The 23,848-nt window shown below is 41.6% G+C and overlaps 1 protein-coding gene across 5 annotated transcripts in view; it reads right to left on the minus strand.

The window, feature by feature from the left end:
• PLXDC2 (plexin domain containing 2) overlaps nucleotides 1–23,848 on the minus strand; it is a 403,152-nt gene that overhangs the window by 158,486 nt on the left and 220,818 nt on the right. For all 5 annotated transcript variants that reach the window (XM_039526378.1, XM_039526380.1, XM_039526382.1 and 2 more), the window contains exon 4: nucleotides 20,641–20,710. In XM_039526378.1, coding sequence (XP_039382312.1) covers nucleotides 20,641–20,710 — 70 coding nt within the window. The remainder of the gene's footprint in view (nucleotides 1–20,640; nucleotides 20,711–23,848) is intronic.

The raw sequence follows: 23,848 nt of genomic DNA on the forward strand, positions 1-23,848 counted from the left end.
TGTTAGTCTGGTTCTGTAGAAGCAGCAAAGAATCCTGTGGCACCTTATAGACTAACAGACGTTTTGCAGCATGAGCTTTCATGGGTGAATACCCACTTCTTCGGATGCAAGCAGTGGAAATTTCCAGGGGCAGGTGTGTATATATAAGCAAGCAAGAAGCAAGCTAGAGACAACGAGGTTAGATCAATCAGGGAGGATGGGGCCCTGTTCCAGCAGCTGAGGTGTGAAAACCAAGGGAGGAGAAACTGGTTCTGTAATTGGCAAGCCATTCACAGTCTTTGTTTAGTCCTAAGCTGATGGTGTTAAATTTGCAGATGAACTGGAGCTCAGCAGTTTCTCTTTGGAGTCTGGTCCTAAAGTTTTTTTGCTGTAGGATGGCCACCTTAAAATCTGCTATTGTGTGGCCAGGGAGGTTGAAGTGTTCTCCTACAGGTTTTTGTATATTGCCATTCCTAATGTCTGATTTGTGTCCATTTATCCTTTTCCTTAGAGACTGTCCAGTTTGGCCGATGTACATAGCAGAGGGGCATTGCTGGCATATATTACATTGGTGGACGTGCAGGTGAATGAACCAGTTTCTCCTCCCTTGGTTTTCACACCTCAGCTGCTGGAACAGGGCCCCATCCTCCCTGATTGATCTAACCTCGTTATCTCTAGCTTGCTTCTTGCTTGCTTATATATATACACCTGCCCCTGGAAATTTCCACTGCTTGCATCCGAAGAAGTGGGTATTCACCCACGAAAGCTCATGCTGCAAAACGTCTGTTAGTCTATAAGGTGCCACAGGATTCTTTGCTGCTTCTAAGTAACAGATGAAGATTTCCATATTTTTCGGGGGGTAAAAATTATAAATTTGACATGGATACACACACAGAACTGAAAACATCTCAGAGAGATACAGCACTCAGTTCCCCTCATGTAGATGATGACAAGATAGCCAGCTATACTAGCTGCTTCAAACTTCATTATTTTATATTAAAACTTTTTATTAATAGCACCTTTTACAGAAATAATGATTTGGGGCCTAATCCATGCTCTCACTGGAGTCAACATGAGTTTAGTCATTTGTTTACATGGAAGCTGAGAAGGCCCTTCATCGTGACTCACACTGGAATAAGTGAGTAGAAGCCATTTTATAATCCATTGCAGTTTTCTTTCAAGTCAGGGTCCTTAAGAATTCAATATATTGAAGAATTCTTACTTAAGAATTACACTCTTTGGAGCAGGGACAGTTTGTACAACACCTAGAATAATGGGGCAAAACCTAGCTATGACCATTAGACATTACCACAACCTGAATGTTAAATATATTATCAATAATGATTAGCTGGATTTTCAATATTTTCTCCACCCTTCCCAAATTCCCTGTGTTCAGTGGTATAACGGGGCACGGCTCTGCTCTTGTCTTCTTCCCCACAGAAACTGCACTGATTACGTGAGGTGTGCACTCAGTGACCTTTTATTTCAAGTTCTCTCCATCATTACTACTACAGTCCCCATACCACAGTCTATTTACAATATTTACAGAGCTACTGGCCCTCTCCTCAGAACCTGAGGTCTCCCTTTTCTGAGGTCTCTGTGTAACTGGGCTGAGCTAGTCCTGTTCTTCCCCTCCAACTTCCTTCCTGTGCCTCTTTATCAGATTTGGGCTGATGGGCTAATTGAAACTTTATCCCACACAGCCTGCCAGCTTGATTAACTAATTACTCCAATCAGCTTCCTCTGGTGAACTAATTAGCATCTAAATCAGTGATACTCAGATTGAGGCTCCCAAACTGCAAGTGTCTCCTGCAGCTCTTTGCTGCATATGATATTAAAACACTGTGATTTTAATTAACCAATCTGTGGCCTGGTCTACACTACGCGTTTAAACCGAATTTAGCAGCATTAAACCGATTTAACCCTGCATCCATCCACACAATGAGGCCCTTTATATCGATATAAAGGGCTCTTTAAACTGATTTCTGTACTCCTCCCCGACGAGAGGAGTAGCGCTGAAATTGGTATTGCCATGTCGGATTAGGGTTAGTGTGGCCGCAAATCGACGGTATTGGCCTCCAGGCGGTATCCCACAGTGCACCATTGTGACCGCTCTGGAAAGCAGTCTGAACTCGGATGCACTGGCCAGGTAGACAGGAAAAGCCCCGCGAACTTTTGAATTTCATTTCCTGTTTGCCCAGCGTGATGCTCAGATCAGCACGGGTGGCGATGCAGTCCCAAATCCAAAAAGAGCTCCAGCATGGACCGTATGGGAGATACTGGATCTGATCGCTGTATGGGGAGACAAACCTGTTCTATCAGAGCTCCGTTACAGAAGACGAAATGACAAAGCATTTGAAAAAATCTCCAGGCTATGATAGACAGAGGCCACAGCAGGGATTCAGCACAGTGCTGCGTGAGAAGCGTAACGGAAAGCCAAAGAATCAAATGGACGCTCATGGAGGGAGGGAGGGGGTACTGAGGACTCCAGCTATCCCACAGTCCCTGCAGTCTCCGAAAAGCTTTTGCATTCTTGGCTGAGCTCCAAATGCCTGAAGGGTCAAAAACATTTTCCCGGGTGTTTCAGGGTGTATGTCGTCAATTTACACCCTTCCCCCCCCCCCCCCCCCGAAAGGGAAAAAAATCATTTCTCGCCTTTTTTTAATGTCACCCTATGTCTACTGCATGCTGCTGGTAGATGGGGTGCTGCAGCGCTGAACACCAGCATCCCCTTCCCGGTGGCAGACGGTACAATATGACTGCTATCCATCGTCATCATCAGCCCGTGAGTGCTCCTGGCTGGCCTCGGTGAGGTCGGCCGGGGGCGCCTGGGTAAAAATAGGAATGACTCCCAGTCATTCCCGGTAGATGGTACAAAAGGATTGGTAACTGTCCTCATCATAGCAACTGGGGGCTGAGCTCCATCAGCCCCCCCTTTCATGTCTAAAGAAAAGATTCTGTACTGCCTGGACTATCATAGCAGCTGGAGGCTGCCTCCCCCTCATTTTATCTCACTAAAAGTCAGTGTTTCTTATTCCTGCATTCTTTATTACTTCATCACACAAATGGGGGGACACTGCCACGGTAGCCCAGGAGGGTTGGGGGAGGAGGGAAGCAACGGGTGGGGTTGTTGCAGGGGCACCCCCCTAGAATGGCATGCAGCTCATCATTTCTGCGGGATCTCTGGGGCTCTTACACGGAGCGGCTATGCTCTCTGGTTCTCTAGTACACTTGCCCCATATTCTAGGCAGGACTGACTCTATTTTTAGACAAAACATAAAGAAGGGAATGACCCAGGGAGTCATTCCCATTTTTGTCCATGTGCCCCCGGCCGACCTCAGCGAGGCCAGCCAGGAACACCCATGACAGCAGCAGACGGTACAAAAGGATTGATAACCGTCATCGCCAATTTCCAAATGCAAATGGTGCAAAATGACTGATAACCATCATCTCATCGACAATTTACAATGGCAGACGGTGCAATAGGGATGGTAATCGTCTCTGCTACCTTGCAAAGGCAAATTAATGCTGCTGTATAGCACTGCAGTACCACGTCTGTTAGCAGCATCCAGTACACATACGGTGACAGTGACAAAAGGCAAAACAGGCTCCATGGCTGCCATGCTATGGCGTCTGCCAGGGCAATCCAGGGAAAAACGGTGCGAAATGATGGTCTGCCGTTGCTTTCATGGAGGAAGGATTGAGTGACGACATTTACCCAGAATCACCCTTGTCACTGTTTTTGTCCCATCATGCATTGGGATCTCAACCCAGAATTCCAATGGGCGGGGGAGACTGCGGGAACTATGGGATAGCTACGGGATAGCTACCCACAGTGCAACGCTCCGGAAATCGACACTAGCCTCGGTACATGGACGCACACCGCCGAATTAATGTGCTTAGTGTGGCCGCGTGCACTTGACTTTATACAATCTGTTTTACAAAACCGGTTTCGGTAAAATTGGAATAATCCCGTAGTGTAGACATACCCTAAGTTATTAACCAATCAGGATGCTTTTTAATATGTTGTAGTTTATTAACTCTAGTTGATAAAATAATAATACTTGGTCAATCATTTTGCTGTGAGAATATCTGTCTGTCTATCTAGAGAGTAAATGAAACAATGAATTCACACTACTGTGGCTCTTTTGGGTAATGTTAAACACTAATTTGGCTCCTGAACTACTGAGGTCTAAGTATCACTGATCTAAGTGATCAGAGTGCAGGCTCACCTGTTCACTCCCTGCAGTCTGTCTCAAGAGGTTATGTGAATTTTTCCAGATCTTTTTGACCCATTTCCAGTCAGACTGATTTTATTTTATGAAACAGAACAGTAGGGCACAAACACTGATTTTAAAATACATCTTATAGTTCCTGTAGATATTAGAAAGTTGAAGGGCCTGAACAGGTTTTATTAGGTCTATGCTATCTATAGTAAGGAATCATTATTGTGAAATACAATGTTACTGGGGGGGTGGGGAAAGAAGGAGGAGGGGAAGCTTGTTTTTCTACTCATTATCAGAAATTTCCTTTTTTAATTAAACATTAAACATACTATCCACTTTTCTCATCAGTTTTCAGTTGTCTGGTTTGTTAAGTTTGGAAATGATTTTTTTCCCCCTAGTAAACGACTTTTAGAATAATTGTACTTCACAATCCCTGATCGATCTATTAAATTAAGAACTGAGGCTCATATATTGTGGTAAGAGCACAGAAAACACACAAAAAATGTGAGACTGGATAGACTGGATGTCCACAGTGAATTTCACAGTCACTCACCATGAAGGCAGAACAGAGTTAAAGCTTACTCCTGAACTCATAAATAACCTTACAGCTCACCATACAAACAACACACTGTGTATAAGATTTAGAAAACACCACCTCAAAACCCTAGTAGCACACAAAACTGGACTTAAGGGTTATTTACTGTACAGTTAAAGTACAGTATGAAAGAATTCAAGAATTAGTAAAAATTGTTACAGTGCTACTAAACTAAAAACCAGAATGCACAAATGTATGTTCAAGTAGTAAACTCTACATACATAATGACACATTAGGGATGAGTCAGAGTACATACAGCCAGTCCCTGGAGGTACGAGTATAACCTACCACTTATCCAAAAAGGAGTACTGACCCCATCACTGGACAAGTTATTTTGTTATTAAATATTAAGGATTTGATCCTGCAAAGTACTTAAGCACTTGCTTGACTTTAAGTAAGTGAGCAGTTCTACTGGCTAGTTATACGGGGTGGGATCCACAAAGGTACTTTGGCACTTAAACACCCGACTTAGATGCCTGAGTTACGAGTTCTGCTGGACACTTCAGCGTAACTGCCCACATGTTTAAAATCCAGCAAGTGTTTAAGTGCTTTGGTGAATCAAAGCCATAATGATGTAGATGTATATAGATCTTGATAGAAAAGGCCCTTAGGCTCTCCTGATCCAGTTTGTACGGATAAGACACCAGTTGGAGCAGAAAGAGTTGTAAGGTTCAGTGATGGAACGCAAAGGGAAATAAGAGGGTTCTCAGGGGAAGCGTCACTTTCTTTAAGGAGAGAACTAGGCAGGTCCAAGAATAAAGGGACAGCGTGAAAAGAGGCTGAGATGAGCATAGGAGTAGCAGACAAAGGGAGCTTTATGGAGAGGGGATTTTCTCATCAGTTCCTCCATAATACGAAGTACAAAACATACATATCAATGGTGATAAGCAGAATCACCATGTGATGGTATTTACTAGTCAATGGCCAGTTCTACACAGTTATTACTGCCAATTCCTCATAGCTGTTAAATGGTGACCTGTCCCGTGGCAATCATGATCCTGTGAAACAGACACACTCTAGCAAGGGTTCCTCTCAGATTCTCCTGCACGAACGGGGAGAGGATTTTGACTAGAAATAAGTGTGATGGACTCAGTATCATAATGTCACCAGTGCCATCTAATATCTGCTGCTAGTTCTCTAATTTTTGCTAGAAAATTCACTTTTCATTAAGTGATGAATGAGTCTCCTGGGTGGAAGAGCCCAAAGCAGCAGGTATGGCATATAAAGCACTATCTCAGTGTTTCAGAGTGGCTCTGGAGATATGCATTAATACAGTCAGCAAGGTAAGCTTGCTACACCTCTTCATCTATGGCTACAGGTTTGAGAAAGTGGTAGCTCTGCTTTATGGGAGGTGCTGAGGAAATGTGTCCAGAAGCAGAGGCTCCTCTGCTTCCCTTGTGTTTATTATGATTGGAAACCTCAGTGTAAGAGTTCCAGTATCTTTGACTCACCCCAAATCCTTTTCTATACTCAGAACTGTACTGCTGCTTTCTCTCCACTTAGAACCAGCCAGGTGGACACAGTTCTCTCCTCCCCAGCTCCACCAACTTCCAGCTCCACACTCCCTACCCTTCTTCCCCCAATAATGTTTCCCCTACCTATGCCAAGGCTCACTGTCATTTGTTATTTGGGTCCCCAACAGCCTCCTAGATCTCCCTGCTACCCCTCTCTGTCCCTCTCCACTTCAAGCCACATCCACCGGCCTGTGGTCTTGACCCCATGCATCGCCATGTGCATTGTACCAACCCTTCCCCAGTTCATTTCCCTCACTGTTGTTAGACTGCTGGTTCCTTACCATACAAGCTCAGCATTCTCTCTCCACCGTACAAACCCAACTCAGACTCTCTCAACTCCTACCTCCCACTCTATCGGCCTCTTCTCCACTTTCAGCACTCCTTTTCCCTATACCCCCATCCTCCGAGCTTTGTAGACTACACCCAAATCTCAAAACCTCCTGAGTGCCAGCCTTCCCATTCCCCACATCTCCTCTCCTCCTAGCTTCCCCCTTTGGACTTTAAAATCAGTGGGAATTTGCTTGAACAAGGACTAAGAAAAACCAATCAGGGGCTTCAGGATTTGGCCCATAGAGTAGGTTTCTCCAATCACTCTGATGCAATTAATTGACCCTATGTTCTAAGGGCTTGCTATTCAAGGAGTTACTATAACTGTTTCTTTTTAATGAATAAAACTTAATTTAATTAATTATATTAAATAGCCATGACAAATATCATCTCAATTAACTGACTTGAATCTATGTTAGAGAAACATACTTCAAGTCTACAATCACAACCAGTATGCAAAGGACTCCAGTATTTATACTGTGCAAAGCAAACACTAGTTTTCATAACTAAGTATGGTATTCAGAAGGCTACTTAAAGTGAAGAAAACCTGTGAGAAAGGAGTGTCTGGGTTCAGCACAAAAAGGGCAGACTGTGAATTGTAACATGGAGACCAAAGAAAACCTACTTGGAGCAGATTTTCCAAACTTTTAAATAATACAATAAAACAAAACCCAAGCTGAAACTTCCAAGACTGCCAAATCAGAAAAAAAAGTGGGAGTTTTAAAGGAAGTCTCTGTATCTCTGTTTTTTATTTTAAATGAGGAGTCTGGAAAGATTGGCTCACTCGAAGGTCACATTGACCCTGGGATGATGATCCAATTGTTTTGAAGCCTCTAAATATTGACCTGCCAGGAAAAGAGTAACAAAGGAAGCAATTAGATAAACTATTAAAAGAGGGAAAGCTTCTCTCTTGTTTATGCTCCATGAGTAAGGTTGCGATTTAGCCTTGGAGGTCACGGAAGTCACGGAATCTGTGACTTCCAAAGACCTCCATGACTTCAGCCAGCACCAGGGTCCCCTACCATCTGTGGAGGCAGGGAGTTGCGGTGTACCCCCCCACCCCCACACACACAGCTCCTGGCTGCCATGGGTGGTAGGCAGACCCCCGCAGCTCCCGGTCACCGCAGACAGCAGACAATTTTTGAGTTTTCCCTGTATAAGCTTTATACTGAGTAAAATGGATTGATTTGGGGTTTGGATCCCATTGGGAACTGGGTGTCTGGGTGCTGGAGATAGGTGACTTGCTGAGCAGTTTTTGGTTAAAGTCTGCAGCTTTGAGAGTGTGGACCAGACCTGGGTCTGTGTTGCAGCAGTCTGGCTCAACAAGGCAGGGTTCTGGAGTCCCAAGCTATCAGTGGAAAACGGGCTCAGAGGTAATTCCAGCACGCCAGGTGACAGTCCTAAGGGGGTCTCTGTGACAGAACCCATCACAGTAACAATGTATTTCACATTTAGGTCCAACATGCAATTTTTCTATGTGCGAGTGCCAAAACCCCAACATTCTTGGGTACCATTTCCACATGAAATTAAAGGGCATGCTTGATGGAAGAAATGATGCTGGTATAAGTATTCAGATTCATTTTTCCAAGACCACAATGAAGGACATGCTGGAAATTCTTGTTCCTATAATCCCATAGTTGTGTATCCCTGGTATTACTGACGTTAAAACTTCAAAAATCGGTAAAAAAAAAGCTCTCTTACAATTGCTAACTCTAGGTAAAAACCAGTGTTCATGGCATGCGCCTGTAAGATTCTGCTTGATCAGAATAAACCCATAACTGAGCAAGTATCAGCAAGAGCAATATGGAACTCAGAACAGTTCAAAAGGAAATGAGGACTTACAATAAATTATTTCAACATAGTATAGTCCACTGTATGTCTTTGTATTGATCAGATATTACTTTATAAGTATAGTGCCACCCTCTCAGATCAGTGGTTCTCAACCTTTCCAGACTACTGCACTCCTTTCAGGGGTCTGATTTGTCTCGGGCATTCCAAGTTTCACCTCACTTAAAAACTACTTGCGTACAAAATCAGACATAAAAAGGCAAAAGTGTCACAGCCACACTGTTACTGAAAAATTGCTTATGTTCTCATTCTTACCGTACAGTTATAAAATAAATGGATTGGAAAATAAATATTTCACTTACATTTCAGTGTATAGTATATAGAGCAGTATAAACAAGTCATTGTCTGTATGAAATTTTAATTTATGCTGACTTTGCTAGTGGTTTTTATGTAGCCTGTTGTAAAACTAGGCAAATATCTAGATGAGTTGATGTACCCCCTAGAAGACCTCTGCATACCCCACGGGGTTGAGAATCACAGTTTTAGATCAATATGCATATTCTTGTAATTTAAAAAATGAAAATGCTTGAAAAAATTGTGAATTGTCATACTGGATAAGATCTCTGTCGTCCATTTAGTTCAGTATTCTGTCTCTGATAGTGGCCAGTACCAGATGCTTGAGAGGAAAGTGCAATAAGCTGCAGTGTGGAGAGGAGGCATAGTTTGCTCCTCAGGGAAATCACCTCAATCCTAATAATTACAGAGTAACTTAAACCTGGATGCATGAGAGTTTGTATCCCTTCCAAAACACCTTCACATCCTCAAGTCTTTACTTTTATAATTCTGGAAATTCTTGTTAAGTCTTATAAATGTCCCATTCCTCTTTGAACCCTGATATGTTTTTAGTCCCAACAATCTCTTGTGGCAATGAGTTCCACAGTCTAATCATGTCTAATTATGAGTTCCACAGTCTAATTGCATGAAAAAGATTTTTTTTGTCAGAATTTAAAAAATAAATTAATTAATCATACTTGACAGAGTCCATAATTAAAATATAAAAGTCTGTCCATATATAATGTGGTACGTTTTCTCACTAATAAACTACTCTAACAATCTTAATTGTTCCTTTATGGTTCTGAAGAACATTTCATAATCAAAAATCATTTTCACTTCACATGCACAACCTTTTCTTTATTACCAACTAGCTGTGTTAAAACTGGAAACAGGTGACTTTCCCATGGTCCTCAAGCTACACATTGACTTTAGCAAAATTCTTCATTTGCAAAATACATTTTTATAGCAGTATCTTTTTGTTCCATGGAAAGACCGGAGAGAAACATCACTTTATGACCCTAAGGGTAGTGACACAAAGGTTAATCAGAACACTCATTAGAGCCTAGTAATCAACATAAGACTTGGGGGCAAACATATGAATTACCAGAGGCTGTATTTCCTGCCACCCTGCGTAACTATGCTAACACAGCAATGGATATTATCGAAGAGAAATGCTCTGTTGTTGGCCAGATGTGGGAATAGGAAAAGAGCCTGCTACGTAACTTACACTAGATGACACAGGTCTCCACTTGGAAACGTAGAGCAATGAATAACAAAGCTAGCCACATACAGAGAGAAAATAGTGAAGAGCTATTAGTGCCATTAGCATGGAAAATTAATACAACTAAAAATAAAAAACACTGTGTTGAGGGGGATTAGAAGCTCCCAACCCCCAGGACAGCTTTGGGAAGGATTGGGTCTCCTGGCAGAATTCCTCCCAGAGCTCCACAGGGAGTGTGCGCCCTGCTGTTCAGCCAGCTAGATCTGCTAGTTGGCATTGGGGAGCAGAAGAAAGAAAGGCTCCTTGTGCTTAGCTCCCTCCTGCCTATGCACAGGACAGGTCACAGTTCAGGTACATTTAGAATGAAAATATCAAAAACCTGAGCAAAGGAATAAAAAACCTGTTGGCCTGTAAACCATAAGTTCAAGGAAATTTCACAGTCAACTGACACTGAGCAACTTATTATGATACCTTCTATTATTAAAGACCTGAAGCCCTCCAGAAGTATTCAGAGAGCATTAATAAATAAATAAATATCAGAATTAACATATACGGGAATCACATGTGACAGATGTTGACTTCTCTAAGAGCTGTACATGATGAATTATGCTAACAACACTTTAAACAGTTTTACCTCCTAGTCATAAATTAAGTAACCTTGTTGAAATGGAAGTTGATGACAATGACACATTAAATCCCCAAACCAATCATTTCATTCCCATTTCTCTGTTCAGCCAAACACAACTTCTCATCAAGACTACTCAGAAGCAGCAACTAATTTTAGTTTAACAGATGAAACTGAAAGAAGGTCTATATCTATGCAGTGTCTTTAACAGCCAACTTTGACACCAGGGTGGATTTGATTTAAATCAATTTGATTTAAATCAGGATTTAAATCACTAGTCAGGAAAACTCGATTTAATCATGGATTTTTACACAGAAATGCATTCTTGTTGATTGTTATAACCTTAATATATTCTCTTCATAACTCAGAGATAGATGTAGGTTTCATTTTTAGAAGGTACACACTATACATTTTTAAAGTGATTTATTCTGAAAAAAATTCAGATTAATTTTACAGCTATATCAGAAAATGAATGATTGTTTGGTTATTTCATTTACCAAAAGGAATTGAAGCAGATATTTATGAAGTCATTGGAAGGTGAACTATCTCCAGTTCTTTAGGTTAATCATTAATATTTGGAGGATTTTCTTGCCATGCTATATTAGGAGGAGAACATTACCTGATAGATAAATTGTTTTATTTAACTAAAACAACAATGTTATGTATTCTGGATTTTTTTCTTCAACAGCAAACACATAGTATTTTAACAAAACAAACATATGAACTTTTGAATTTAGTTAAACTTTCAAGTTTTTTAAAATCAGGTTTGTTTTTGTTAAAATTGTTTTTAACTAAAATAGTTAAATGACATTAAACAAAAATAAAATAAATAAATTGACTACATCAGCCAGGCCAACATGAGAAACTTAAAATATTGGCTTCTCCAACTAACTCAGTCATCTTCACCTTCATTTTCCTGTTTGTTCATAATCTGGAAAAGAAAAAACAAACTTTCCTGCTTTTTCAGGTCCCAAATGATTTCTCAATTTGGAATGAATTAGTCCAAAGGAAGAAAATATTCTTTCTACACCAGCAGAAGAAGCTACTGCTGTTAACAGTGATATTATCACTTCAATAGTCTCTGAATCCAAGTGCTTAAGTGACTTCCCCCAGTTCACTGGGGTGACCTTCTTTAAAACATCATCAGCAAACATATATTTCCTGAATTGTTCTTATTCCCAAACTGGGTCTCTTTTACAGACTGGTGCCATTACAGGTTTTCCTTTCTAGTTGGAGAATGGCATGGTAGATCTCAACTCAACGAAGGCTACAGTCAGAAAGACCTCAAGACTTCTGGAATATGCTGTTCAAACAGTTTCACTTTTGTTTCTACTGCCTGTCCCTCCCTTCTCACATTTATCTCCAGACTTCTTCTCCTTGTCCAGATCTATTCCGACACCAACAATCTTCTGTTCATTGAACTTTTTGAAATTTTGCACTTTTCGAGAGACATAAGGGATTGACTCTGTGTATACAAATTTGCAGTGGGACAATAGGGTTGAGGTCTGTTATTTCTCACCTCTATATATTATTTATTTATTTAAAAACATTTTTTGCAGTTAACAAGCATGTTATCTCTGGAGACACAAATCCACAGTTTGAGAACTGCAAAACTAAGCACCTCTGATGGTATCTTCTAGACTGAGCACTGAGTCCCATTGGGTAGATAGAAAGAGTAACCTAAATAATTTATACAGAAGCCCTTGGAGCCCCATAAGATTGGGTCCCTAATCCATGAACTATTGGAACTCATTTACAAAACTTTTCTTAAACATTACATGAATATATCATCTCATACTATAGAATTAGAATTTATAATCCCTATTCCATGATGAGATATCTTTGAGCTATAATGTATCTTAATTAGAAGCTATCTTTAGACAGGTTTTTTCCTCAAAAAACATTTTATCAAAAAAATCTGATATTTTTTATTAAAAAAAATCATTGATTTTTATCCTCCCTGGTTGAAGCAGTGATTTTCCTATGGTGAAACAGGTGAAAAGCTGTTTGGCAGACAGGGCATCCACAAAATTTCACCATCATGAGGATTTAATGTGCCATTGGCCCCAACTTATCTTTTAACAAGGTTATTTAATTAATGACTGGGATATAAAACAGTTTCTAGTCTTGTTATTACCATAAATAATCATGTCCTGTTCAGTGTTGCCCAGAGGATTCAGGGGGCCTGGGGCAAAGCAATTTTGGGGGCCCCTTCTATAAAAAAAATTGCAATACTATATTCTCATGGGGGCTCCTGCGGGGCCCAGGCAAATTGCTCCACTTGTTCCCCCCCCACGGGCAGCCCTGGGAAAAATAAACCTTCCACATCTCGGCACAAACCCAGTTTGGAGAAAACTTCTTTACAAGGTATCACTGGTTCTCAGAATCACCTAGTGCTAAAAGGCACTAAAGCTCATTAAAAGGGTTAGACAAATATTTTCCATCAAAACTTTTTTTGGATCAAAAACTAGGGGTTTTTAAAAAGCAGAAAAAAATCACGGACAATGTCTTCTTTCTTTCAATATTTGTTGTGTTTTTTTTAATTGAAAAGCTGAAATTAGTCTGCCAAAACCTGAATATGGTTTGGGGTTTCAGAAGTGTGTGGCCAAATATTTGCTGCTTGCTGTGTTTGATTGTTTAAAGAAACAATAAAAAATTCTACTTAAAAAAATCCAAAACTTTTGAACTACCTCAGCTTGTGACTAAACGCATGAGCCCATCCAGTCAGAGATTTTTCCAGGTATCTGATACTCTGCTGGCTTCCTTGACTCATATCTGTCTCCATAACTTTGGGTTCATTTAGGTTAGAACATAAGAACAGCCATACTGGGTCAAACCAAAGGTCCATCCAGCCCAGTATCCTGTCTACCGACAATGGCCAATGCCGAGTGCCCCAGAGGGAATGAACCTCTCCCCTGCCATCCATCTCCACCTTCTGACAAACAGAGGCTAGGGACACCATTCCTTACCCATCCTGACTAATAACCATTAGTGGACTTAACTTCCATGCATTTATCTGTTTCCTAGAGACTGGCTCCATGGGGTCCCTCACAAACTGGAGACGGTTACTGTGGGTTTGTCTTTAGTATAGCTTAAGTACATACTCCACGAACTGAGCATTTGAGCTTGTTCCAGAATCTAGGATGAGCCTATGTTGTGAAAACTGACATGCTCAAAATAGCACATGCATGTGAATGGACACAGGGTGCTAAAATTAAATTAACCCAGGGGTTCTCAAACTGGGGTTCGGGACCCCTCAGGGGGTCACAAGGTTATTACTGGGGGTCGTGAGCTGTCAGCCTCCACCTCAAACCCCGTTTTGTCTCCAGCATTTATAATAGTGTTAAATATACAAAAAAGTGTTTTCAATTTATAAGGGGGGGGGGTCGCACTCAGAGGTTTGCTATGTGAAAGGGGTCACCACGACAAAAGTTTGAGAACCACTGAATTAACCCTTCTGAAACCTCAGGGAATGCAGGGGAGGGGCTGGGGGTCTCCCTTTGTAGGGTCGGGAAGGAGATAGGTGGTGTAGGATATTGCTCTTCTCATGTGATCCCTCCCGCAGTGGCTAATTTTAAATGAAGCTACCCTCCCCTGACATGAATCTCCCTATGGCTCTGAAATTAAATATAGACTATAACTTGGCATTTGAGAAGTGAAAGGCATGGTAGCCCTAATGGAAAAGCTAACAGCTTGGCTCTTCTGCAAGCCTCAAACTGCTGAGTGAGCTTTAGGGTAGTGAAGGCTGTGTCTCCCAAACAACATGGCCCTGGCCCTGCCCCCTAGCCGACCCCCACCCATTTCCTGCCCCCCGACTGCCTGCCCAACTCAGAATCCCCGACGCGTACTGCTCCTTGCCCTCTCACTGTCCCCCAGAGACCCACCACCACCACCCTGGGACCCCACCCCTGCTCCCTGTCCCCTGACTGCCCCAACCCCTATCCACCCCCCTGCTGAGTCCTGACAGACCCCCAGAACGCCCACAATCCAACCCCCCCATTCCCTGTCCCCTGACCACCCCCCGCAACCTATGCCCCCTCCCTGTCCCCGGGACTCCCTGCCCCTTTTTCAACCCCCCCAGCCCCTCATCCCCGGCTCCCCCTCTCCTGGAGCCTCAGCACGTTGTATCCAGCAGCAGTGCAGCGTGGCTCCAGCGGGGCCTGAGCTCCGCCCGGCTCAGAGCCGCGTGGTAAGGGGGAGGGGCTACGAGCTACAGCAGGGCCTAAGCTCCCAGCCCCGCCCCCTTACCACGCGGCTCTGAGTGGGCAGGAGCTCAGGCCCCGCCGGAGCCATGCTGCACTGCTGTTCAGGGACGCTCCTGGATGTGCTGAGGCTCTGGGAGAGGGGTGGAGGCGGGGCCGGAGCCTCACCCGTTCTCTTGGGGGCCCCTGCAGAGCCCGGGGCCTGGGGCAAATTGCCCCACTTGCACCCCCCCCCTGGGCGGCCCTGGTCCTGTTCTTTGGGAAGTGGACATGCTTATGTTAAATTGGTCATTCTTTTGATCTCAGGATAACGTGGGGAGGTCTTCCAGTTCTCTAATAAAAGAAAGTACCATAGCAGAGTGTTGAATACTGAGTACTGTTAGCCCAACAGCATCAAAACACATGAGCCCTGTCCACACTACAGCTTTCAATGCTGATGACAGTAGTACAGCTACGTAATTTGCAAGTGTAGTCAAAGCCCACAGTTAGGACCAACTCTTCCTTTTCCTGCTAAAAATGCTAATTTTGAATCTCAGAATTCTCTTACAATTGCAGAAGGATGAAGTAACATGATGTCATATAGTCACTTTCATCTTTACCAAAATGATGTTTTAAAAACTAATATTGACTAAAGATTATTGGTTCGCAATAAGAGCAAAGACAGTAAAACTGCTATACACGGTGGTAACAAAGCTAGAATTAATAATGTACTAATACCAGTGACCTTGGTAGCAGCTTTGTTAAAGACATGTTTAGCTTAACTGACAAAATATCCCTCATGTATATTTGATACAATATGTTGTTTTAAAAAACAAGGTATCAAAATTGGAGTAAATGAAAAGAGAAGCAAAATGATCATTCAGTGGTCCATTATCTCGAGAATACCCCTATGAAAAGTACAGTAAAACAAAGCAAGCCTGCATCAAATATCTGGGTACTTTCCTTTCAAATTGCCTTTCCTAACAAGTGTAAAAAGCATCACTTTCCTAGAAATAACTATTGGTGATGGGTGAACCTCAAAGATTTGAATACTTACCCAAACTCAACTTCCCAAATTTCCTATTCGTATCTGATTACTTATCCACATTTTCTTTGGCTCCCACTGCTTGACCAATAGCCCTCACTGCACAATACTAAAGTAGTGTTCCACAAAATTTTGCAGTTTGGTGAAACTGAAAATCTTTGTAGAGTCTGGCATAGTTTTCCCAACCCCCACTCCATTGGCTATTTCCACAACTTCATCAAACATTCATTTTCAAAAGTAATTAGTTTTAAAGGATTCTCCTTGTGCCTCAGCAACCCAGAGCTCCCTCCTGAAGTCTTTACTCAGGCAAAACTCCCACAGAAGTCATTAGGAGTTTTGTCTGAGAAATCTCCTCCACTTGTGGCCACCAAAGGTCCTGATTTCAGTGGAACCGATACAGCCATTGTACAGCCACATGTATAGGAGTGGAAAGGATTTAGAGAGTCTCCATGAAGGGAGATTTGATGGCAAGGGAGGCAGCAGCTGTAACCACATAAGAAGAGTTGCAGGGGGGAGAGAAGGAATTGAATGGAAATGCACAAGTTCTAGGGCACTACTGAGAGGGACACTTACAGGATAGTAAAATGTCAGGACTATGGAGAACATATCTCCCCCAACTCCACAACAGAGGTTACACAAGGAGGTAAGGATGGAATCAGTGGACCCAGAGGGTCAGTGACCTTTGAGGAGGAAGAATGTAGCAGTCACGGGGCGACTGCCATCTTCCAGCTGCAGCAGGTGCTGGGGGAGTGTAGAGGGAGAGTATTTCCATCCGAGGCTCTAACCAGGGGGTTTGGTACTGGGTTGAGCATTTACCTGGGTTTGGTACTGGGTTGAGGATCTGCCTGTGAGCAAACACTACAGCAATGAGCACCTGATATCTGGCACTTAGATGTAAATACAAGGCCAAGTGGAATGGAAAACAAAGGAGAAATCCCTGCAGATATTCAATAGGTTCAGAATAATGGAGGCCAGCTCCCTGTCAGAGTTTGGTGCTAAGAAAGAGAAAATCTTGATAATGAAGATCATCACACAAGTCTGTACTCTTTTTGTTGTGCCTCATTGTAACCAATCCTTAAACACGCAGAAGAAAAACTAACACCAACCTTTATTCAATATTGCCACTTGTTCACACCAGCCGACACTAGAGCAATTTGCCTCAAGGAACACCAGCTACAATATTTTAACCCTGAGATTGAAAGTGCTGCCAATTAGCACTGCTTTGAAACAACAACTATTATCCCAGTGGCTGCTTGTTCTAGTGCCTTCCTCCCTCTTTACAATTTTGTTAATTTAAAGACCATGTTAGTATTCAACTTTCCAGCAACAATGATCGGAGCTCAATGAAATACTAAGTGAAAAATCTTGTTCAACAAACTCAATGACAGCAACTATAAAGGAAACAGAAAACTATAAAACAACTATGCTGAAAAGAGATTAAGACCAATGCAAACCCTTAAGAACAAGGAAATACCCAGTTCTGCGACACACAGCACATTTCCAATGGCAGTTAAAGAGTTCTGTCTCTTTTCAAGGAGCCTTCTGCCACAGAGGCGGAACCCCTCCTCTAAGGAGAGATTCATCTCCCACACATTGATTATAACCTTAGGAAGTATTCAAAGGTACATAGGTTAAGTGTGCAATGTGTTATGTGTTCCCAGAGGAAGCATGAGATCACAGTTACATTAAACTGCAAGGCAGATTACTGTGCAGAACTATTCACAGGATTGGGCTATAAGCACACACAGAATAAGTATATGGTAAAGGGAAAAAATCCCCATACTCTGAGACTATACAGTGAATCAAAACCTGAACCTGAACACACAGCCCTTTCTACGAGCTCAACCAGCACTCATTAGAATTATGTTGCATCTGGAGGAAGACTAAGTATGTCTCATCCAACTGAGCCTTCATCTGCATAATGGAAATGGGGAAGTCAGCAGCTACTGACTTGGGAAACTGGTACTCTTGGTAACAAGCAAGTACCACATTGCTGTGACAGTCTGTACCCCTAGGTTCACCCTTTTTACAAGACTATGATAAATTTTATACAAAGTATGTGTTGTGAGGTTGTGACAGGTTACCTGGGGTTCAACCTGGAACTGGGGTACTGCTGAGTCCTCTGTCTTACCAACCTGAGCTCCCTCTCACACTGTGATGCTTTGACAAGTTGCAAACCTCTCCAGGTCCTGCACTTACACAGACATCCACAGGCAGGGACACTCCCAGCTGAGTTACATGAATGCTTCTCCTAGCCACTCATGAACCAACAACAGAGAGGCTCCAGACAATTCCCCACAGCTCCTCAGCCTGGGACCCCAGAGCTGTACCATCATGCCCTGGTCAGAAGCCTGGCCAGTGTAAATTTATTACCCAGTCCGCCCCTCCCTCAATGTGGAGAGGACATGCACCAGCTCTTGTTCCTGAGCAGGTTACCCATGCAGTTCAAGATACTTACCTAGGAAATAAAAGTAAAATCACAATCTGAGTTCTATAAACTAGACAGGATTTGAATCAAGCAGTTTCTTAGCCTGATGGTAGCCTAATACGCAAGATGAGATTCTTCCTTCTAGCCTGGGACCACTTTCCCTGCTCAAAGTCTTTGTTCTCCAGACATGTTTCCAGGTGTTGAGTGGTGAGGGTAGTGAGGACAAATGATGTCACTTCCCCTCCTTTACAGGTTCCTACAGCTTGCTGGAAAGATCTTTTGCTATGTTGTGTGTCAAGCAGTCTCCATTGTCTACATGCTCTCTCTGAGAGGTCTCCATTGTATACAGTTTTTGGGGTAGTGCTTGTGAGTGTGTAGTCCCCTTAATGGGCCTGAGTTTTTCCAACTTCATAACATATTTCAGGAACCTACACATAACAAAACTTTGTAACTTCACATACAATGATAGTACATACAATTCAACAGGATATTAATGTTCAACAGATTAAGACTTATTAAAATGATACCTTACAAGGCATTCTTTGTACAAAACATATCATAATCATACAACCATTTTAAATATGGGAGTGCCAGGGTGCTGCTTTGGGGGTACAGAGTGTCACAGAGGTATCATCTGAAAAGTCATAATCTGCTGAACATTATTGTCTGGTAAAATATGCATGGTGACATTGTATGTAAAGTTATAACATTCAACTGTATAAGATATGTTCCAAGTCTGGGGCAACAACCAATTCCCCAGAGACAAGGGGCTAGCCAACACCTCAGCCAGATGTCAATAAAATAAAATGTACTATCACTTGGTTAAGTGGCCATTCTTTGGCAGGAAGAAGGATGTGAGTGAGAAATGTATATATTGGCAAAAAAACAACAACAACAAAACAGCTGGAGGTTCCCATCCCCATCTCCTGAATCCCACATGGAGATGATCCTCAAAGGGAAAAGACAACTATAAAAAATGGGAAGAGATGACCCAAATCATCTCTCCCTTCTTCTCTACTCACAGCATCAACACTTGAAAGGCAAAGGAAGCATCATTGGACTGGGGAGGGATCCTGTCTGAAAGATTCAGCCAGTAACACTGCTTGAACATGTGGTGAGAGAGATCTTTTTGCTTTAAATTCACTTAGCTTGTTAAGATATTAATTTGTGTTTTACCTTTTATTTTTTTGTAACCAATTCAGACTTTTATGCTTCATTACTTGTAATCACTTAAAATCTATCTTTCTGTAGTTAGAATTGTTTTATAGTTTTATCTAAATCAGTGTGTTTGGACTGACATGTTTGGGAACCTCCATTTGAGATCACAGGGTCCATGCATATCATTTTCTATTATTGAAATGAAGGACTTTCTATGAACTTGTATTGTCCACAAGGAAAGGGCTGAGCAGTACATGACACAAATTTCTGAAGGAGAGTCTGGGACTGGAAGTTGGCTGGTGTCACCCTGTGATATAATTCAGGAGTGACTGGCAAAGCTCTCTCGTAACTCAGCTGGGAGTGATTTTGCATGCTAGAGACTATGTGTAACCAGAACAGGAGTGGTTGTTCTCACAGGGAAGCAATGTAAAAGGCTGGAGAATGGAGAGGACACAGCTGTTCAACAGTGCAGATTATACTCTGGGCAATGTCACAGCAGCCTACCACCAACCTCCACAGTGAGTCCAGTGCTTCACTGAGCTGTGCCACTCTCTCATCTCACTAGTAGCTTTCCTAACACACTTTCTCTACCTGCACTGAACCCTCTAGGTGGATAATCTGCCTCAGGAATTGTAAATCTGTTAACAGAAATCAACCTATGCTATGATGTTCAGATCTAAATCCAAGTTTTCCCAAAGTTTTGAGTCAGGCCCATTATACAGATAAATCCAAGCCAGAAAGTTTGGATCTGCATAAAATCTTCTCCAGAATCGGGGGATGGGTCTTGGAATAGGGGATGTAGTTCAGGCCCTTCTTTACTTTTTACAGAGGTCAGTGAAAGAAAACAAAATCTGGAATTGAAAAAAGTCATTTCATTCCTCCCCTGCTTAAGTTTTTCCTCCTTTGTGGCTTCTGACCAATTTCCACAACCAGCATTACAGCCCTGATCACACAAGGAAGTAAAAACAAATGGAGAATGGGGAAATACTTAAACAGAAAATTATTCAGACTATTTGTTTTTCTGCTGAAAACACTTTTAGATCAGTTTCACTTGAGCAGCTGGAGGTTTTTCAACATGACAATTATTTTGTTATGTGCTTTCTGTGGAAAGGAACATTTCCCAAATAAATACTACACTTTATCTCTTGACATCTGAAGAAAACAGCTGCAGGAAACTCATGTCAGATTCCTTAAAGTGAATGGGTAGAAAGCCACTTACCCCCAGTTGCCACAGTAATTTCACGTAGGAAATGTCCATAAAATGGAAAATCGAAGGACAGATTCACTCTCTGCAAGGAACAACACCAAAAAAGAAAAAATCAATAATGTTAAGAATAGGAAGAGTAAAATGAAGAGCCGTCCACTTCAAAATGTGATTAACCCATTTACTCCTGCCATTTTTAAGGCAGCCTTGCCATCCCTCATTGGAATCCCCAGTGGTTAAATTGGGGGAAAAATGTGTATGAGCTAAAGGCCTGAAAGCACATCACATGGAAACATAGGATCTACACTACTGATTAAAAAAAAACATACAGCTCCGCGAAATATATGATTCTATTCTGTGATGGGTAATCATCATGTTTGGGAAGGGTTTCCACTAAGCAAGTATCAGAGGGGTAGCCGTGTTAGTCTGGATCTGTAAAAGCAGCAAAGAGTCTTGTGGCACCTTATAGACTAACATAACGTTAACCACTAAGCAAGGTTATTTCTGCCTTTTTTCTTAGGATGACAACCATCATTATTTCAAGGCTATAATAGTATCTGAATATTACAACATACCCTAATATTTGTCCACTCCATCAATTGCAGGCAATGGTCTGTATTTAAAATATCCTTCAAACGTATTTTTCTAAGCCTACTTCTGTCTTGTTTTTAATTTGTATACTACCTTTGGATTGAATTTGGCTCCGTTGCAAAAGGATTAGTTTCTCCAGCCGTCAGAGATTTTTAATGACTTATTTGGCATGAAATTAATCACTGAAGATTACAGTGACTTGAAATTAGATTTTCTTTCTTCTTAAATGGAAACCAGAATTTTGAAGGGATTTGTTATTAATTTTTTTATTTACAACTGGAACAGCAAAATGCATTTTCATTGTGCTAACTGGACTATGTAGTCTCTCTCTCTCTCTCTATATATATATATAAACTGAACACTTCAAATCAAGATGGCACATCTAATGACAGTATATGAACTAACAAACTAAGTGTCCAATGAACCTTTCCAAATATTAACTTTGCAAAATTACCTTTCTAGTTCATTATGACTTCAAGCTCCAAACAGTTTACAAGTTGAAACAATAATGTTCAAGCTTTTTTACATCTGTTCAGAACCCCCAAATTACAAAATGCATTAACACTGAGCTTTTAAGTAAATCTGAATCCTTGTTTTCCTGTACTAAAGAATGATGCTTAAGACGTCATCAGCATCTAAATTACTAAGTCTCGGCAAGATGTGTGAATTGACCTTTCATTGAGTAATGAAGGAGTTTCAGCTCTGCACAAGGAGATGAGAGATGTTTCTGCCCAGCTCCAACTAGACCGCCCATTTGGCATTTTTAACACTATACTGGTTTCATGGTTTCTTATTTTTTCAAAAGTCATCACAGTGATCATTTGTAAGGAAGCATAAAGCTATGAACTGGTGTCAAGTACAACTATAGCTCACATTCCTTTTCTCTAGATGCAAGATTAGAATTTTGACCTAACCATAATCAGTCTTTTAGAATTACTATTTTTTACCCTTTGAACTAAAAGTCTTGATCCCTGGGCTAGCAGAAAGCCGAGTGAAGTATGAAAGCAATATTAAAAGCATAATTCATTTAAAAGGCTTTTAGTGTAGAGAGTCTTTTTTTTAAATTTTCCTGTAAAAAAAAATCTATGTAGGAGCTAGTTTGTAGAATGTGTCCAATTCCAGACTATCATTCCAGGCCAGCTGAGCCATGCAGCATATGTGGGTGTTGCTTGATCAAACATGCAAATACAAATCAATTACACACAGAGAAATAAAACCTTACTGGTAGATTCATTGGTACTTATCCATCTTTTAGAGAGGACATAAAACAGAGGTCTTGAGAGAAGTCTTAAAAACAATAGCAAAATCTATGCCTGGATTTTTATGTCTATAATTGAATTTTGTGGGCAAACATCAGTACTTACATTTCTATCTATTATGGACACAACCCAGGTGGATTCACAGTTACTCTCTGAGGTGAATATGAAATGGATTAGTTAAACCACATTACATCCCTGTGTGGATGCTGTTAATCAGAATTAAAGGGACCTTAATTTGGTTTAGTTTATAAAATTAATATGGTTTAACTAATCCACTTCAAATTCATATCTTTAGTTAATTTGGATTAATTCTCCTGGCTATTCACCATGTAGACAAGCTCTTACGGGCATGAGGAATCCACATCCCTGAGAGACCTAGCTATGATGACCTAATCCCTGGAGTGGACAGCTACTGCTTCTCAGGGAATGGATTACCTACACCAATCCAAAAACCCCTCTTGTTGTAGTGTAGTGTAGTGTCTACACTGAAGCACTATAGCAGCACAGCTGCTTCACTGCAGTTGTCCTGCTATAGCAGTTTAAGTGTAGACATACACTTAGGACTGCTCTACACTAGGCAATTAGGTCAGTATAACTATGTTGCTCAGGGATGTGAAAAATCCACCCCCCTGAGTGACAAAGTTAAACTGACCTAACCCTCAGTGTAGACAGCACTAGGCCAATGGGAGATTTCTCCCACTGATCTAGCTATTGCCTCTCATGGAGGTGGAGTACCTATGCTGAAGGGAGAACCCCTCCTGCTGGCATAGGCAGTGTCTTCACTGAAGTACTACAGTATGGTGCAGCTTTGCCACTGCAGCATTTTAAGAGTCAGTCCATTATAAAAAAAATAGTAATTGGAGATATACCAATCTCCTAGAACTGGAAGGGACCTTGAAAGATCATTGAGTCCAGCCCCCTGCCTTCACTAGCAGGACCAATTCTTGCCCCTGATCCCTAAAGTAGCTCCCTCAAGGATTGAACTCACAACCCTTGGTTTAGCAGACCAATGCTCAAACCACTGAGCTATCCCTCCCCTCATTCTAAACCTCTGGATTCACTCCCTCACAACTGTCACAAAATTTTGCTCTTGGACTGAAATTTCTCATGCTTAGCCACAATGGTCCAAGTTGAAACAAGTGCGCTTACAAGTTAACATGTGCATTCAGAGAAAAAATTAATGCCAGGTGAAGGCTACCAAACAATATTATGTCACCTTTCTAATTTGAATGTAACCCTAGATTTAGGGCCCCAGCTATTGCCAGAGTGTTTCTTGTTAGGAAAATATTTAACTCTGGGAAAAGCATTATTAGTTCTTTTGTACAAAGTTTGCATTTTTTCAGGTTTTTTTCCCAACTCAGGTGAAGCAAATG

Source organism: Mauremys reevesii, linkage group 2 (assembly GCF_016161935.1).
Source record: "Mauremys reevesii isolate NIE-2019 linkage group 2, ASM1616193v1, whole genome shotgun sequence".
NCBI lineage: Eukaryota > Metazoa > Chordata > Testudines > Geoemydidae > Mauremys > Mauremys reevesii.